At 35.2% G+C, this 18613-nt stretch overlaps 2 protein-coding genes across 5 annotated transcripts in view; both read right to left on the minus strand.

Moving 5' to 3' along the window:
• The window catches only part of LOC306854287 (claudin-19-like), a 7750-nt gene extending 864 nt beyond the window's left edge, over positions 1–6886 (minus strand). The window contains exons 1-6 of the mRNA XM_079392168.1: positions 6781–6886; positions 4876–5096; positions 1044–1208; positions 891–972; positions 195–305; positions 1–114 (exon numbers count right to left, since the gene is read on the minus strand). The exon at positions 1–114 is cut by the window's left edge and continues 864 nt beyond it. Coding sequence (XP_079248294.1) covers positions 24–114; positions 195–305; positions 891–972; positions 1044–1208; positions 4876–5095 — 669 coding nt within the window. The 5' untranslated portion in view covers position 5096; positions 6781–6886 and the 3' untranslated portion in view covers positions 1–23. The remainder of the gene's footprint in view (positions 115–194; positions 306–890; positions 973–1043; positions 1209–4875; positions 5097–6780) is intronic.
• Positions 6887–7411: 525 nt separating this feature from the next.
• LOC306854286 (presenilin-associated rhomboid-like protein, mitochondrial) lies at positions 7412–17802 on the minus strand. Of its 4 annotated transcripts, none has more exons than XM_079392165.1 (10): positions 17694–17802; positions 16585–16786; positions 15516–15656; positions 13926–13974; positions 13676–13771; positions 11582–11731; positions 11411–11481; positions 11226–11327; positions 11040–11137; positions 7412–10185 (listed from the first exon to the last, which is right to left on the minus strand). In XM_079392165.1, exons 1-10 carry the CDS (start codon positions 17753–17755, stop codon positions 10062–10064), a joined length of 1095 nt encoding a protein of 364 aa, XP_079248291.1. In that variant the 5' UTR covers positions 17756–17802; the 3' UTR covers positions 7412–10061. The 4 variants fall into 4 exon arrangements, with proteins under 4 accessions (XP_079248291.1, XP_079248290.1, XP_079248293.1 ...); XM_079392164.1 differs by having other exon boundaries at positions 9143–10185; positions 13926–13992; XM_079392167.1 differs by having other exon boundaries at positions 9151–10185; positions 17727–17802.
• Positions 17803–18613: the final 811 nt, after the last annotated feature.

Here is an 18613-nt window from a genome sequence, read left to right on the forward strand (position 1 = left end):
ACTTGAACGCTAAAATAAGAGGCTCAGACATAAGCTTTAGAGGTGCTGTTTTCTGACCGCGCTGATGTGTAGATCTTCTGCGGCTGTGAGGAGCTGTAGTTATAGTTGTGAGCCCTGAGAAACAGAGAGAATAAAGACTTGTGTTGTGTTCATCACAGATGAGTATTAGAGATCCGTCTCTGTAAGAGACTCACCGTGTTTGAGCAGGTCTTGAACTCTTGAAGGAGGTGCAGAGGATTCCTCCGCCCAATATAGCCAGAGCTCCTGCGGCCCATCCCAGATACAGACCGGGGCCCAGTTCATACCTGAAGAAACATCAGCATGTTTATTCATCATTTACTTGATAATCCAAGGTGCTTCATGTCCAAAAGTGTGTTTTAACCCTATAAAACATCTGTATCATATTCATCTAAGACCTCAACATGATCAAAACTTTGCTGTTTGACAATCTCCTCCATGTCTTCTGTCGTCTGAATTGCATTCATTATATTTAAATCTTACTAAGACTATATATTATTGGAGATATAGAGTGACCACTGATATTTACAAGGGTGTAGAATTACGACATGCGTCCCTACCAATATCCAGCGACTTCTAAATGTACATTTTATGCAAGTATCTGCTTTTAATGTTATAAAGATCTCATTGATTTACATTACAAACATCAGAATTTCATCATATTAATCAGCATCTGCACCAAATTGCATATTCTTCCTCCATATTCTCACTATATGAGATTATATGAGCCATAGGAGCCTGATGGATATATATGATACTCAGCAGAAACACATATGCACATATGCATGAAGGTTCAATAAACTCTTTTTTAGACGATTATTTCATATTTCAGGCTTAACAGAGTTAAATCTATTATTTCCTCTTTTACTCACTTTGTTCCTCCGTAAAAAGGATCATTAAACTCCTGAACGACTCGGGCGGCGTACCATGACACAGCTACCACAACACACAGACCTGACAGAGAGAACAGGTGAACATGTGAATATGTCTGATAATTCAGTCAGAGTGTGTGTTGTTATACTGACCTGACAGGAGGAACATGATTCCGGCTGTGAGGCTGATCTTGCCCTTCGACTCCTCAGATGTGCTGCCCAGTTTAGTGCACTTGAGTCCCATCGTGGCCAGAATGACAGCCAGCAAACCCAGAATGAGAGCGATTATCATCAGAGCTCGACAGGCCTGGATGTATCCTACAAAGCACACACACAACAATCACATCCTAAACACATTCTACAAGCTTCAGTCATTTACATGCAAACATATCTTTACAAATGACTAAGAGTGCATGCAGTATTACCAAAGCTTGTTGTACATGCATATGATATTTGAACATTACCATAAGCCAATAACATGGTATTCTCTCAGGAAAAAACTGCATGGTACCCTTTCAAAAGGGAGGCTAAGTATATGTAGTTTTAAAATACTAAAATGTACCATTAAAGCACAAATATGTACCAATATGTACCATAGAGGGAAATAAGGTACAAAAATGTAACTTTTCCTGAGAGTGTAAAATTATCAAAGTACCAAAAAGTTGGGCAAACTTAAATTTTAAGGCAACCAGCTTCAGAAGATTTTTGAGTTTTCTCAACTTCTTGTTTTTAAGTTTATACAACAAAAAGTTGAGAAATTTCCTAAAAAAAATAAGTTGAGAGAACTCTGCTGAAGCTGGTTGCCTTAAACTTTTAAGTTGGCTCGACTTTTTTATTTTTATTTTTTTTACAGTGTACTGTTAAGTCCAGGTCATATTTCACCCCAAAAGCAAAAGAAAAAATATTATTTATAATTAATCAATTATATTTTGCATGAAAGTAAAACCTGTTCTTGAGACTATTGTAATTATTTTAATTCTGAAATTGCTTTTTTTTAATTTAAATTATTTAAGTATTTAATAGCGTTTGTATAACCACGTTTCATTTATTCTGATTTAAATAATATTTGTATATTTTTTCATTGTAAATTTGTTGAAAATGATGTCAAAACAGACATTTTTTTATTATACAAAAAACTAATTCTTTACATTTTTCTTTAGATTTTGAAATACACTACCAGAAATTAATATTTTTCTTCAGAAACAACATATTAAATCGATCAAAAGTGACAGTAAAGACATTTATAATTTTACAAATAGATTTTTGACGTTTCTGTTCATCAAAGAATTCTGAAAAATAAAATGTACATTTCATCATATATTCACATAGGAAACGGCTATTTTAAATTGCAGTAATATTTCACAATTTTTACTGTGTTTTTGATAAAATAAATGCAGCCTTGGTGAACAGAAGGGACTTTTTTCAAAACATTTCAAATCTGATCCGAAACTAATGAATGATATGAATTCAAGTAACATGGTGTGGTAAACATACAGTACTACAGCAATAATCAAAAGCAAAAGAAATACAAAATTGTATAGTGCATGAAATGAAGCCTATTATTGAATTTTGTGTGTGTGTGTGTGTGAGGTGTGTGTGTGTGTGTGTGAGGTGTGTGTGTGTGTGTGTGTGTGTGAGGTGTGTGTGTGTATGTGTGTGTGTGTGTGTGTGTGTGTGTGAGGTGTGTGTGTGTGTGTGAGGTGTGTGTGTGTGTGTGTGTGTGTGTGTGTGTGAGGTGTGTGTGTGTGTGTGAGGTGTGTGTGTGTGTGTGAGAGGTGTGTGTGTGTGAGGTGTGTGTGTGTGTGTGTGTGTGTGTGTGTGAGGTGTGTGTGTGTGTGAGGTGTGTGTGTGTGTGTGTGTGTGAGGTGTGTGTGTGTGTGTGTGAGGTGTGTGTGTGTGTGTGTGTGAGTGAGGTGTGTGTATGTGTGTGTGAGGTGTGTGTTACCAGAAAGAGACAGCATGGACTCGAACTGCTTGCAGTTTGTGACGCCGGTGCTTCCCTCGGCACACGACTGCCACAGGTTCTGATAGTACCACAAAGACGTGATCAGCTGATCCGCAAACGTTGATGTGCGCCACGAATCATTCAACAACGAAATAAAGGAGAGCAGCCAGCCTCCCAAACACATCAGAAACCCCAGCAGCTGAACCCCGGTCGACATGATCAATAACACGGCTCAAATCCAATAAACTCAGAATCAATCCACAACTCCAGCAGCGGACCGACTTCACACCGTACCAGGACGAGAGTGTGTTTGACTGTGCCAGTGTGTTATAGATTCAAGAGTCATAAAACCATAAACTCTGGTCCCTCCTGTTTGGCTTTCACTAGATAACACCATGGAAGACAATACAGGAGGTGTCATGCGACTCAACAGAGAAAAGTTTGAGTTTGACCTTCAAAATGACCTTTAATGTGGACAAAGTGGGGTTAAACAGCAGGTTTGCCAGGTTTTCACAACAAAACTAACTCAATTGCTGCTCAAAACTAGCCGATGGTGTTCCGGGGGGGGTAAAATACATGTTTTCGGTAAGGTCCCCCTGGTAAAATTCAAATTGCAGGGGCTAAATATGACATTATTGGGGTCGTTTCAACCTGCGGACGTGAAAAACAACCCACGGCAACAATCTTAGGCCAACTGAGGTCTTGGCAACACTGCAGCGGAGTTGCCAGGTTTTCACAACAAAACTCGCATAATTGCTACTCAAAACTAGTGCATTTGCGTTCGGAGGGGGGTCTCCGGGGGAAAAACAAACCACGGCAACAGTGTTAAAGCAAACCAATCCCGCAGGAAAACCTCAGACTTGGCAACACTGATAAACAGTCACCATCTGATTCTAAATGAGCTGGATTTAGTGTGCGCCTGAACACTTTTTATATAAATCATAAACAGTAGGTGAAACAAGGGTCATGTTTAACTAGAAAAGGAAGGTTTATCAAGATGAACTTTGAATGACGGCTTAAAGTCTTGCCTAAACGTTTAAGAAGTCTTGAAGCCAGCAGATCAGTTAGTTTTGTAATGTTATTGTTATTTTTGTATTATTTATATACTACTATAGTCAATGTTATTTTCATATCATTGATATAGCATTATATATATATTTTTTTTACATTATGAGTTTGCCTTTATTTTTTGGTTTTCACTTCAATTTTTGTTTGTTTGTGTTTTTTATTTTTTATAAAATATGTCTATATGTTTGTTTTGATAATTTTTTTTTATTTATAACTTTTATTTAATTTAGTTTTCGTCATTTTAGATATCTGAAGATAAACTAAACAAAAAAGAGAAATGTTGCAAAAGTTTTTTTTTTTTACTATAATAACCCTAATTATATTATTCATTAACATTTTGAATGATCTTCTATTTTTATATTTTCATTTTTTTATTTAGTTTTGTTATGTGCTTTTGTATTTTTATTTGTTTTACTTATTTTTTTTATCTTTAATTTATTTTATTTCAGTTTTAATCATTTTAGTACTTGAACTTAAACTTGTGTATTTCAGTTAGTAGCCTTTCTAATTTTCATGCTGTTTTTAAAAAAAATATATTTTTCATCAAATATTTATTTAATTTCAACTTCGATTTAAATGGTTTTGGAAAATGGATTTAGTTAACTTTTTTTTTTTTTTCAAGTAAATTTTTAAAAAAGTAAATCCACTTCCTGTACATCACATTTCAGTTCATCTTGCTGTAGATTGTGGCCAATAAAAATTTGAACCCATAAATGAAAATAATTAAATTCTTAAATTCTGAATTTTGTCCTAGAGTTAAACCGCAATCAGGGTACATTTGAGACACATCTGCAGAAAACTGTACTGTCTTCTAGAGTAAAGGTGTGTGAGTGTTTTATGACTAGTATAACCTCGTTTAGTCACAGGATTGAGCCACAGCCGTCCAGTAAAACGCTCATGATACTGTATCACTGAAACCAAGCAGCAGTATGACGTAACGCAAGCGAAGGCCATGTCGAGTGCGTGTCTCACCTGGAAGGCCCAGAACGGTCTTGTATCTCTGGCAGTGAATGGCTCCGAGCGAGTTAGACGCACACGACATCCACAGGCCTTCAAACTGAGAGCTGGCCGTCACCACTGCCTCTCCGTGACTGGCTTTCTTCCACACGGCTGAGTTTGTGGAGCTGGACACCAAACACCAGCCAACGATTCCCAGAAACATTCCCATCAGCTGAAACACCATCGCTGCCATCCTGAGATTCAGAGAAGAGCAACATTTATCAGACTATTCACACAAACAAACAGATAAACAGCTGTGGTCAAATGTTTATATACACCTTGCAGAATCCACGAAATGTTAATAATTTAACCAAAATAGAAGGGATAATTTTTTATTTAGTGCTGTCCTAAATACCATATTTACATAAAAGATGTTCAAAAGGTCACTAATGCTACAGAAAGAAGCAAGATGCATTAAGAGCTAGGGGGGTGTGAAAACATTTGAACTGAATAAGATGTATACTTTTTGTTTTATGTTTTTCATTTAGTTCTGATCCTTCAGAAGCTACAGAAGATACTTGCATATTTCCCAGAAGACAAAATAAGTTACCCTGATCTTCATATCTACATATGAGTCCCTCGGTGTGAAAAGATGGATGGACTTTTCTGCTATTATCTCGTGGTCTATGTAAACATCTTTTATGTTAAATATCTTATTCAGGACAGTACTACTAAATAAAAAATAACATGCATTTTGCATGATCCCTCTTATTTTCACAAAACAAGTAACATTTTGCAGATTCTGCAAGGTGTATGCAAACTTTTGACCAAAACCATACTCTTAAAATGAAGGTTCTTCAATGGTTATTGGGTTAAGCAAGCAAAAGTTTTGCTTTATAGGGCTCTTAATTTGCTGTGTGGCTGTTTAAAGTTGCGTCTTCACATCACTATGTTGGATTCTGGGTTCTTTGAAGCACAAGAAAACAAACAGAACCAGAAAAAGAGTTTCATCAGGCTGGGAAGACTTATATTGTTATATACATCAGTGTGAATGATTTATGAACAAACCCCTCTATCAAACCTTCAAAATATAGATATCTGCTAAATTGAGTGAAATTGGTGCATGCAGTGGTTTTACAGTGTCTTGCCTTAAGGGGGTAAAATATCAAAGTTTTAAACATGTATCTAATTTAGATATTACACATCACAATTCAGTGAAATTTCAACTTTGGTTTTTAAACTTGAAAAAATAAACACTTTCTCAATAATAACATCTCGGGAATGTGTTTTAAGGTTTCATAAAGAACCATAAACTCTTGAACTATTTCAGCATAAAGGTTGCTCAGGTTGATGTGATTCTAAATGGAACTATTAATATCATTAAAGAATGTTTAAGTAGTTCTATAAAGTGAGAAATTGGGATGTGTTCTATTCATGATTGGTCAAACGTTTAGACTTCAAACTCTTGTCAAATAAAAGTAAATCGTGTAATGCTTAGCTTTGCTATTTAATGATCTAATAACATGCATAACAATGTTATTCACTCATAATGATGAATAAAGCCTTTCAGGAACCAATGCTATTTTAATATAATTGAGATTCTATTATAGTTATTCATATTTTTGATTAGTTTTTATGTTTTAGTTGCTTTAGTAATTATGTTTTTTGACTATTCTTTTTTATTGCCGTTTTACTATTTACATTGTTAAACAAAATGAAAATTAGAAATATTGCCTTGGCAACTAAAATAAAATCAGTTTAAGTTTTTTTTATGTTTTATTCAATAATGCATATAAACAAAAGATACACTGATATTTAAAAAAAATACTAACTTCACATTCACAACAGAATATGTGACAAATATTTATCAGTTATCAGACCCAAAGCACAATCAGAAATTGCATTATTATATTGATGAAAATTAATATTCACACGCACCTGTTCGGCTCCCAGTGGACTGTGACCTAATAATCAAGAATAATTGTGTTAGGTTTCCCCTGAAATTGTGGCGTGTGAGCAGGATTTTTCATATATAAGACAGCAGTGATGGGGCGAGTGTCACTGTGTTAATATTGGCTTTAGGTCAATAACCCTGAAAAAATCTAATCCGCTTCAAAACAAAAAAAAGGGGGCAGAGATGGCCTTCTTTCCAGATGATCTCTTGATTCAGGGTCATCCGTCTGTTTCACACACTTCACAGGACACCGATTACGCCATTATCAACACACACAACACAAAGCTTTATTCCACTCAAGTGCTTAAAGATCATTTAAAGTACATTCATGTTTAAAAGTTTGGGGTGTTTTTGAAAGACGTCTCTTCTGCTCACAAGACTGCATTTATTTGGTCAAAAGTGAAATATTATTGCAATTTAAAATAACTGTTTTCTGTGTGAACAGGTGTTAAAATGTCATTTATTTCTGTGATCAAAGCTGTATTTTCAGCATCATTACTCCAGTCTTCAGTGTCACATGATCCTTCATAAATCATAATAATATACTGATTTGCTGCTCAAGAAACATGTCTGATTAGTACCAATGTTGAACACAATTGTGCTGCCAAATATTTTCGTGGAAACTGTGGTACATTTTATTTTTCAGGTGAACAAAGTTAAAAAAACAGCATTTATTTGAAATACAGGTACATGCAAAAAAAATTGAATATTCTGAAAAAGGTTAATATTTTTTGTCACTCATTTCAGAAAGTGAAACCCATATATTATATAGATTCATTACACAGAGTGAAATAATTCAAGCCTTTATTTCTTGAAATTTTGATGATTATGGCTTACAGATAATGAAAACCCCAAATTCAATGTCTCAGAAAATTACAATATTACATAAGATCAATAAAAAAAAGGATATTTTAAACAGAAATGTATGTTCATTTCTATGCACTCAATACTTGGTTGGGTCTCCTTTTGCATGAATTACTGCATCAATGCGGCGTAGCATGGAGGTGATCAGCCTGTGGCACTGCTCAGGTGTAATGGAGCCCAGGTTGCTTTGATAGCGGCCTTCATGTCATCTGCATTGTTGGGTCTGGTGTCTCTCATCTTCCTCTTGACAATAACCCACAGATTCTCCATGGGGTTCAGGTCAGGCGAGTTTGCTGGCCAATCAAGCACAGTAACACCATGGTCATTGAACCAGCTTTAGGTACCTTTGGCAGTGTGGGCCGGTGCCAAGTCCTGCTGGAAAAAGAAATCAGCATCTCCATAAAGCTTGTCAGCAGAAGGAAGCATGAAGTGCTCTAAAATTTCCTGGTAGATGGCTGCGTTGACTGTGGACTTCAGAAAACACAGTGGACCAACACCAGCAGATGACATGGCAGCCCAAATCATCACTGACTGTGGAAACTTCACACTGGACTTCAAGCAACATGGATTCTGTGCCTCTCCAGTCTTCCTCCAGACTCTGGGACCTTGATTTCCAAATGAAATGCAAAATATACTTTCATCTGAAAACAGGACTTTGGAGCACTGAGCAACAGTCCAGTTCTTTTTCTCCTTGGTCCAGGTAAGATGCTTCTGACATTGTCTCTGGTTCAGAAGTGGCTTGGTAGCTCTTTTCCTGAAGACGTCTGAGCGTGGAGACTCTTGATGCACTGACTCCAGCTTCAGTCCACTCCTTGTGAAGCTCTCACAAGTGTTTGAATCAGCTTTGCTTGACAGTATTCTCAAGCTTGCGGTCATCCCTGTTGCTTGTGCACCTTTTCCTACCCAAATTCTTCCTTCCAGTCAACTTTGCATTTAATATGCTTTGATAGAGCACTCTGTAAACAGCCACAGCTTTCAGTAATGACCCTCTGTGACTTACCCTCTTTGTGGAGGGCGTCAATGATTGTCTTCTGGATCATTGCCAAGTCAGCAGTCTTCTCCATTATTGTGGTTTCAAAGAACAAGAGATACTCAGAATTTATACTGTAGAGATGGTCATTAATTGAAACTCAAATGTAAATATTCTAATATTTTGAGAAACTGACTTTCTATAAGCTCTAATCATCAAAATTAAAACAAAAAAAACTTTTGAAATGTTTTACTTTACATGTTATGAATGTAAAATATATGAAAGTTTAACTTTTTTAAATACGTTACAACTTTTTCACGATATTAATTTTTTTTAGATGCACCTGTAGAAACCTTTTGTTACATTATAAATGCCTTTGTCAATTTGATCAATGCATCCTTGTTGAAAAGTATTCATTTCTTTAACAAAAAAAAAAAAAAATCTTACTGACCACAAACTTTTGAACTTTTAACCAGACTCTTTTTACAACAGGAAAAAAACGGAAATGTGCCAATTTGTTAACAAAAGCCTAATATACAAACATTAGGCTTCACTTTATTTTTGCTAAATATTTTGATTTCTTGTGAATTTGGGGGGAAATATGACCTGGATGTTTCTTCATGAAACCCAAACTGTGTAATTAATTAAACAAAAACCAGAAGACAACAAAACAAGTGACAGAATGATGGGATGGAAGTTAACGAGTGATCACTGGGAAACAGGAAGAGATACAGTGACTTCATGAAAACACGAGGAAGTGGAAAACAGATGCATTGTTCATGAGCCATTATGATACCATGACTGTTACTGAACTTTGGTCGATCTGAGAAAACAACACTGAAACGGTTTCTACTGATGAGAGGTATAGCGCAGGTGAGTGTTATAGAGAAACAGGGTTAATCATTCACATTTAACAAGGACCAAAGTCTCATCTGAAACTGAGAAAACAAACAAAACGGAAGCAGAACATATTACACACAATTATAGCAAATAAAACAAAAGCTGGCACCTGATCATTTCTGACAATAGTGAAAACAGAATTTTAAATCATTTTATTTTTCAAAATGACAGTTACAGACTATTTAAACATTTACGTTTCTGTACATGATGTTGAATTTCACTGAGATGTATAGCGTCCTTAGAGCTGTGTGCCGAAGCTCCGCCCCTCAAGATACATTTGCATTTTTAACCAAGTGGGTGGGGTTAGTTGGATTCAAATTTCAAATCGGAGGCGGAGCATAATGACATCACAGTAATACTATCATTACTCACCCTGACTGAAACCGACCTCACTCTATGACTCTCTCACAGAATAAAAAACTGAATATGAGCTTCAAGTGCATGAATATCTGTGTCAGTGTGTCTGTGTCCATTTCTCAAACTGTCTTTTCTTTATGTCACCTGCTCAGCGTCTACCCATGATGCATGGCTCTAAATCGAGCCGTTGCCGCCAGTGCCCGGGCCAGGCGGGCCTCTCGTTCTGAAGTCATGCCACATCTTCACCAGCGGCTCTCTCTTCTTCCAAACGAGCTCATGACCATACATGATGTACCAGCTACAGGAAGAGAATTAACATGCTTGTCTTTACATGTTTACAACTGGTAAGAAGATCTATCAAGTGGTCAATCGATACACATCACTGTTTACAACACCTGCTGTTAAAATACGTGTCAAATGCATTTGGTGGCGAGGATCTCTGATTGAGTGACTACATACCAGGGTTATTATATTAAACTAAAACCATAAAATCATTTTTAGTTAATTAAAAAAATAAATAAATAAAAATAATTGAACTTTAGAGCTTTTCATTTTTATTTAGTTTAACTTGAAGTACTAAAATAAAATCTAACTATATAAACTAAACAGAATAAATAAAAATATATCAAAACTATATAGTCAAAAAAAAATAAAAATTACTAAAACTTTCACTAATATTACATATTATCAAAAACGATAATATTATATCATTGATACCGAATTAACACTGGTACAAGTAATTTGCCAGTCTTATGTTAGCATTATTTATATACTATTAAAATATTTATTAGTATTTTGATTAATATTTTATTTTTATATTTTCGGGTTTCATTTTATATTTAGTAATTTTGTTATATGCTTTTGCAATTTTTACTACTTTCTATTTTTATAAATAAGAAAAAAATAATTAATAATTATATTTCTTTCTACAGCTTTATTTTTTACTTTACTTATTTATTTTTAGTTGCCAAGGCAACATTTCTAATTTTCACTTCAGATTTTTTTATTTAATATTTATATTTTATTTCCTTGCTTTATTTCAATTAACAAAAACAATATTTAATAGTTCTTGTTAACAATAACAACACTTTCTCCTTTCAAAAACAGCTAGACTAATCTAAATGGAAGCGAAAGCAGAGACAAATCACTCACATGCCGACTAAAGCTCCACCTAAATGAGCTGCGTGATCGAAAAAACGCCATCCCAGAATCAAGCCTGTGGTATCCAAGGCGACGATGGCCTTGAGAGCCTGTAGGCAGGAGAAGATCATGAGAATGTGGCCATCATTACTAAACAAAACAACAACAACAAAAATACTCTTACACACACAGACTCACGTTTCCGGCGGTGAAGGTGTACATGGGGAGGAAGATGATGGCCAGTTTGGCTTCAGGCATTTTGGTGCAAACAGCTGCTAGGACGGCCATGATGGCCCCTGACTGACACAATGCAATAATCTGTTCACTACATCCATATGAACACTGACGAACTCCTGAAATGTTTCATTTGAAAACACACTCACCGCCCCCAGTGATGGACCAAACCGACCCATTGCTGTTTTACTCACATAACTGAAAAACGTAGAAATCACACCTGAGAACATGGGCACAGAAAGACAAAATCCAATAACATAAATTAATTTAAGGAGTGTAGGATGGTTTTTGAAATCTGCAGACTCTTAAATGACCCAGACCTGCGGACAGGTAGAGTGCCATGAACTGCTCTTTTCCCATCATGTTGACGATGCTCGAAGAGAAACTCCACAGCACGTACATGTTGGCTGCCATGTGGAAGAGAGAATAGTGACTGAATGTGGACAGCAGCATGGGCCAACACAGCGCCTCTGAAATCAGATCACAATTCAGATTAAATTACTGCAAGAACCAGATCAGAATCCAGATTAAATAACAGAGCAAAGAAAAAAATTCAGATTAAATTACAGTATAAACCAGATCAGAATCCAGATTAAGTAATTGCATAAAGCAGATCAGAATCATTAAATAACTGCATAAACCAGATCAGAATCCAGATTAAATTACTGCAAGAACCAGATGAGAATACAGATTAAATAACAGTGCAAAGAACAAAATTCAGATTAAATTACAGTATAAACCAGATCAGAATCCAGATTAAATGACTGTAGAACCAGATGAGAATAGAGATTAAATGACTGCATAAACCAGATGAGAATACAGATTAAATTACAACATAAACCAGTTAATGTTATGTTGTTGTATTCTTTTGTCATTTTTTTTAAAGGTGCCATAGAATGGAAAACTATGGCACCTATTTATCTTGGCATAGTTGAATAATAAGAGTTCTGTACATGGAAATGACATACCGTGAGCCTCAAACACCATCGTTTCCTCCTTCTTATGTAATTATCGTGAATAAAAAAAGACCACTGAAAAACAGGCGAATCCGAACATAACGCCGAGTGTGACGTTACAGTCGGGATCACTAGTAATAGTTACGCCCCCAACATTTGCATAAACCCGCCCATGTTCTATGCCAGCTGCCAGCCGAACCATCAGAAGTTCTGCAGGTATTGTGAAGAAATACGAGCGAGGACAACAGCAAAAATGGCAGATCATGGAAATAAATGTTATGCTCCAGGCTGTGCAGGGGATTTGAAGTGAAGGGATGTATTGGTGTCTGTATTCAGAAAGGCACGAAAAGCAAAAAACGCGTTCTAATAAAATAACACGAGACACGTACAGTAAGTTATAAGATTTCACTTACCACATAAACAGAGTAAGAAGAGATGACTGAGGATAATGGTGAATGATTTACAGATCCTGAGCACCACTGACAAGCATCTGATCTTGTAAAATGTGTGGTAAGTACTGCCGCTCCACAGTATAAACAGAGTACATGCGATCGCGAATCTCGAAAGTGAAAGTAAAACGCGATCATGCATTCCAAAGCAGTTTCAATGCCCAGCATATTAATAGCGGCTCCCTGATGCCTGCATTTTATTTACAGTATAATCACCCGACGATATAACTGCACAGGAAAGTATTGAATTATCTATTTTTCCCTGTGTTTCCTTCCTGCTGTGTGAGCTACTGAAATAAGCCGTGCTGTGAAACAGCCAATCAGAGCAGAGCTCATTATTATTCATGACCCTTCCAAATAAGCCAATAACAGACCGTTTCATTCTAGGGAGAAATCCTAGGGTTGTAAATGGACATGTAAAACTGTTTCTGGAGAATTTTTGCCCTTACCTAAGCCACATACCTTCTGTGTAGATATCAGAGAACAATTTAAAATATTGTATCAATGCATTCTATGGCACCTTTAAATCAGTTTTTGTTTTTAAAAATATTTAAATTTTATTTTAATTTATTGTAATTACATTGTAGTTTTTTCCAGTTAGTAGTTTCTTTTCTATATCTCTCTCTTTTTTTTCTCATCTGTTTTATTTTAAACAACAAAAATGTTTTATCTTCAATTGAAGTATAACACTCTGAATTGCAGTTGCTGACATTCTACCAGTTATGCTACCAGAAGTTTAGTGCTAAATGCAAATGAATACATTTCATTCATTTTTTACTCAGTTTGCAAAAGACTCATTATTATCAATTTGAGAATCTATATAAAAATCCAGGACAAAACTCTTTCCAATAACAAATAAACCTGAAAACATGCCAGAATGTACAATAAAAGTGTAAATCAGACCTTTTCAATCCAACACAAAATTCCTCATTTTGAAGCGATGTAAACAAGACTGACCTTGAAAGAGATTGCAGCACATTATGAAAGCAAAACAGATGAGTTGACTCACTGGAGGTGGGGTTAGATGTGAAGTACTTGACCATGGAGCGCTGCAGAGAAGGAACTCTCCAACAACAAAACACCAACGCATTCGCTGCAATGATGCCTGAGAGAGAGAGAGATTTGTTTGCACAGAGAAATAGATCTGGACAGTATCTGTTTATTTAATAAAACTGCATTAAATACATTGTCTCCACAATCTAAACTGCTCATCTGTGTAATATGGATGGCTAAATTTGGTTTGTGTCATTCAGACTGACCTGTGACTGTTTTCTGTCCATCACTTAAACTGTTCCACCACTGATTCATCTGCAGAACAACAGACATCTGTTAAAAACACACATCAGAAAACATAGGGGTAAACATACCTATTAAGCACACTTCCATTTTTGAGATCAGATTATAAAAATAGAAAATAATTTATTATCCTACTTGCTGTCTTAACCAATTGATATGTTTGTTACTATATACCTCCTGTAATTTGAAGTCAATCAGATCATTGCACGCTGAGATATGAGTCTCCATGTGTTCACACCGTCTGACGGACATTTTCAAAGCGGTCTAAAAACTTTCACCAAAAGAGGAACCCCTTAAATGTGTGTTTTTTAGACGTTTAAGTCTTTATTTTGGGTATCACTACTTATTGTAAAATTAAGAGATTAATATTCAGACTTTTGCATATTATAACCTGGAGCTTGGATGTGGGAAATAATTACATTAGATCCAAAAGATAGTTTTAGCAACACAGTGCAGATGCTACAGAACACAGTTAGCTGACTAGCTGGATAAGATTGTGTGCTACGCTAATATATTACTGCACAGGCATTACTGGCTTGTACTTTTACATCCATAATATTATAAACTGACAGTTTATTGCTGGTCTGTGGTTTTACAGTGCTGTAATATTTAAAGATTTCATATTTTAAGGTGAGTTTAAAGGGTGCACTGCTATGAAAATCACAGCTTCAGCGTGACATCAATAAGAAAAGGTATAATTTCATAGATATTGTTAATAATAGTTGTTCATATTAAAATATGTATGAACTTAATACATGACCTAGACTATTTATTTAGCAAAATCCTGTCATTGTAATAAATATTACATGAAATGTATTAAAAATTGTTGCTGCTTCAATTCAGCTCAGTGTGCTCTCTTTAAGCTCTTCTACACTGAACGTCTGTGTAAATAAATATTAACTGATGGTTGTCACTTTAAGTTAAGTTAATGGATTTTCTATGGATTCTGTCGACTCAAATCTGCAGACTGGCTCTGATCTTTGGTAACTAGCATAAACTTCTCCAGACTGTAAATCTGTGGAAAATCGGGGGAAAAATCATGTAGTGTATTCCAGCCTTAAGAGACTAGAGATACGTTTACATCCATTTAATAAGAGGTTTCACAATGAGGCTAGTTTCTGTGTTCAATCCCATGAATTAAATGTTTTATGTGTTATGTTTTGAATGTGTTACTTAGCAGAACGTGGACTAGTCTAGATGTTGCAATGTGCTTAAAAGACACTTCACTATGAATATATAACTGATCGACTTGAATGCCTTGTTGCTTGATTTTGTGATTGACTTTGTACATTCAAAAAAAATAAAAAAAAAATAAGCAAGAATTTTTAATAAAACATGATGTGTGCTTAATGGGAACAGGGGTGCGCCCATTAAGCACAGCCAGACTTTTTGAATTTAATGATGTATATCTTAATTTAAATGCTTTTGTCATTTAAAATTAAATTAAATATTTTATTTTAACATCACTTTTTGTACAGGAAAATGTCTCGATGTAGATTTTGGTGAGCTTAATAGGTACGTTTACCCTAAATGTCCATTAAACGGACACACACCTGTTTGCGTAAATCTCCTTGTTTCTGAGGCCGCATCTTCTCCAGCCAGTCTGCTTTGACATCGTCAAAATAACTCTGTACGCGAGATTTGAGACTTTCGTACTGCCATATCGCTGCTCCGCCGAATGAACAACCTGTAAACTGAGCTGGAGTTATTACGATATTCTGAAAAATCATAATCCACACACATATTATTCATGAAATACAATGAATGTGCAAATCCCATATAAAACCCTTTGGGCCAGTTTTACTAACAGCTTGCCCCAGCGCAAACCGTTAATATAGTACTGTCAGGATTTACTAAAGACACGCAGTGACGAATTAGCGCTGAAAAGGCGTGGACACAGTTATCTTTGCGCCTGACCTTATTGAATATGCATTTGTAGGAGTCTCCCTTTCAGATGCAAAAGTTATGGGTGGCGATTATTCAAATGAATCACACAACACGTTTTACTAATATTTGGCACCGTCAAATTACTGGTATTTGTGCCAATATTTAACACTCAAATAAAGCATAACTATGCAGAGAACAGAGAGCATGTGGTAGAAGCGAGAGGAGTTTTTCCACAGGTATTCATTTAAAGCAAGAAAAACACATTGTCCAAACACATCAAGCCAAGCCATGTTATTTTTAATTTGCTTCAGGAAATAAAAAACGAATTTGAACCATCAACTAGGAGTCATGTAATCCCAGCTCTATCAAAACATCTAGCAAACCTTCATTTTTTGGCCTCCGGTTCTTTTCAACGTACTGTGGCTTCTTTATTTGTGACTACGATGATTTGAGCTGCGCTTGGTATATTGCGTTGGTCGATATATAGATGAGATGTTGCGTCTGTGTTCTTTAATTTGCGCATTGTAAGCAAATTTCCCCTCCCATCGGTGCTCTTTTGGAATTGCGCTCTCACGCTAATTTGCTCTGTTTAGTAAAACTGTCCCTTTATATTTTAGCTGTCCCACTAAACTGAATATAATTAGATATAATAATATAAAAACGTGGATTTACACAGAAATTGTTTCTGCATATTTCATGAATGAGGCCCGCCATGTGTCAGCAAAATATACCTACCCCTATGGTGAAGACAAATGGTTTGACAAGTCTGCCAAATGACCTGGTGGGCACATGTGGGGTGGGCGGGTCTGGAGCAGAAGCCACGCCCTTCTTGTGTAGGATTTCAGTTTGCTCCGCCTCTTCTGCCACACCCTTCTTTGGCTCCACCTTCTTCGCTACCTTGCGGAAGCCACACCTCTGCTGCGTCTGAAGAGTGAATCTATTTGGAGTAAAACAATCATCAAATATTGCATTTATATTGATTTTTCAATAGGTGGAATGTGGAAAAAATTAAAACAACAACCCAAAAATGTCATCTTAATTTCTAAAACTTGTTTGATAAAAGTAACCTTGAGAGAACTTATAAACAATATACGTAATGCATTTATTTTCAATAATGTAATGACGTTCTGTCATGATTTGACTGGATCATTCAGTGTATAATATGTGACCCTGCAGCACAAAAGCAGTTATGAGTAACACAGGTATATTTGTAGCAATAGCCAACAATACACTGTATGGCTCAAAATTATACATTTTTCTTTTATACCAAAAATCATTAGGATATTAAAGGGATAGTTCACCCAAAAATGAAATTCTGTCATCATTTAATCATCCTCAAGTACTTCCAAACCTGTATGAATGTCTATGTTCTGCTGAACACAAAGGAAGATATTCTGAAGAAAGTGGGAAACGGAGGACCCTTGACTTCCATAGTATTTTTTTTTTCCTACTATGGAAGTCAATGGTGCCCCAAAACAGCCTGGTTACAAACTTTCTTCATATCTTCCTTTGTGTTCAGCAGAACAAATATATATATATATTATTATTATTATTTTACATCGCCTGCTGTGCTTTGTTTACATTCTTATAAAAGTTGTTTCTGAAGCAAGTTATTCCATTTAAGTTATTAGTATTATTTATTAGGTCCATTGTTATTTCAGGCTCTCCTTTAATAATCTACACGGAAGTAAACAGGTTATAAACAGCTGCTCGTTATCATCATGTTTACAGTGATATTCATTCCGTTAGAAACTAAGGAGCACTTTGAGCTGAAGCTCTAATGAAGGAGCTGATTAAAGCCACTAAAGCTGCTGTGATATAAGCACGAATCAGAGGAGTGTTACCTGTTCGTGCTGATGATGTCCTCTGAAACCCACCTGAACACTGAACCCCTCACCGCCATCATCACTGCGGCTGCTGCTTCCGCTTCCGGCTCATGCCGCTGCTGCTTCCGCTTCTGGAGGAGGACGCTTCTGACTTTTGTTGTTCAAAGAAAATAAACGTGTATTTTAAATCTAATTCATATACATTTATCAGAATTTTAAATTTTACAAAGTTAGCAAAAATCGGATTTTAATAGGCTATATTTGCATGCTTAAATAGCCTATTTGTTTATTTTTATGAATATGTAATATTTTTATTTTGTTTTATTCATTTACAAATTTGCGTCAGAGTTTATTTATTTATTTACAGGTTTACATATTCGTTTATTTTTATTCACTCATTTGCAGCACAATTGATTTATTATATTTTGTAATTAGCGGTTGGATTGTACATTTGCTATTTTTGTTAATTAATTAATTTGTTTAGTTTACTCATATGGTATGGAGGGCCACATTACTCTAAATTAAATAATTAAATGTTGAAATATATAAATAAATCGTGAAATACATAATTATATAATTAGATACATAAACAAACATTTATTAATTCCTTCAATCATTTATTTAATTTATTTATTAATACACACACACATATACATATATATATATATATATATATATATATACACGCACACACACATATATATATACACACATACATACATATATATATATATATATATATATATACGTGCCGACAACCGTAACACTGAAAATGAAATGTGGAGGAAATAAATAAATAATTAATTAATTAAATAAATGAATGAATGAATGAACAAACAAACAAAAGACTGAATGAATAAATATTATTATATATTAATGTATTTAATTATTTAACTATTTATTTATACATTTCAACATTTATTTAATCCTTTCATTTT

The sequence above is a fragment of the Barbus barbus genome (genome assembly GCF_936440315.1).
Source record: "Barbus barbus genome assembly, chromosome: 34".
NCBI lineage: Eukaryota > Metazoa > Chordata > Actinopteri > Cypriniformes > Cyprinidae > Barbus > Barbus barbus.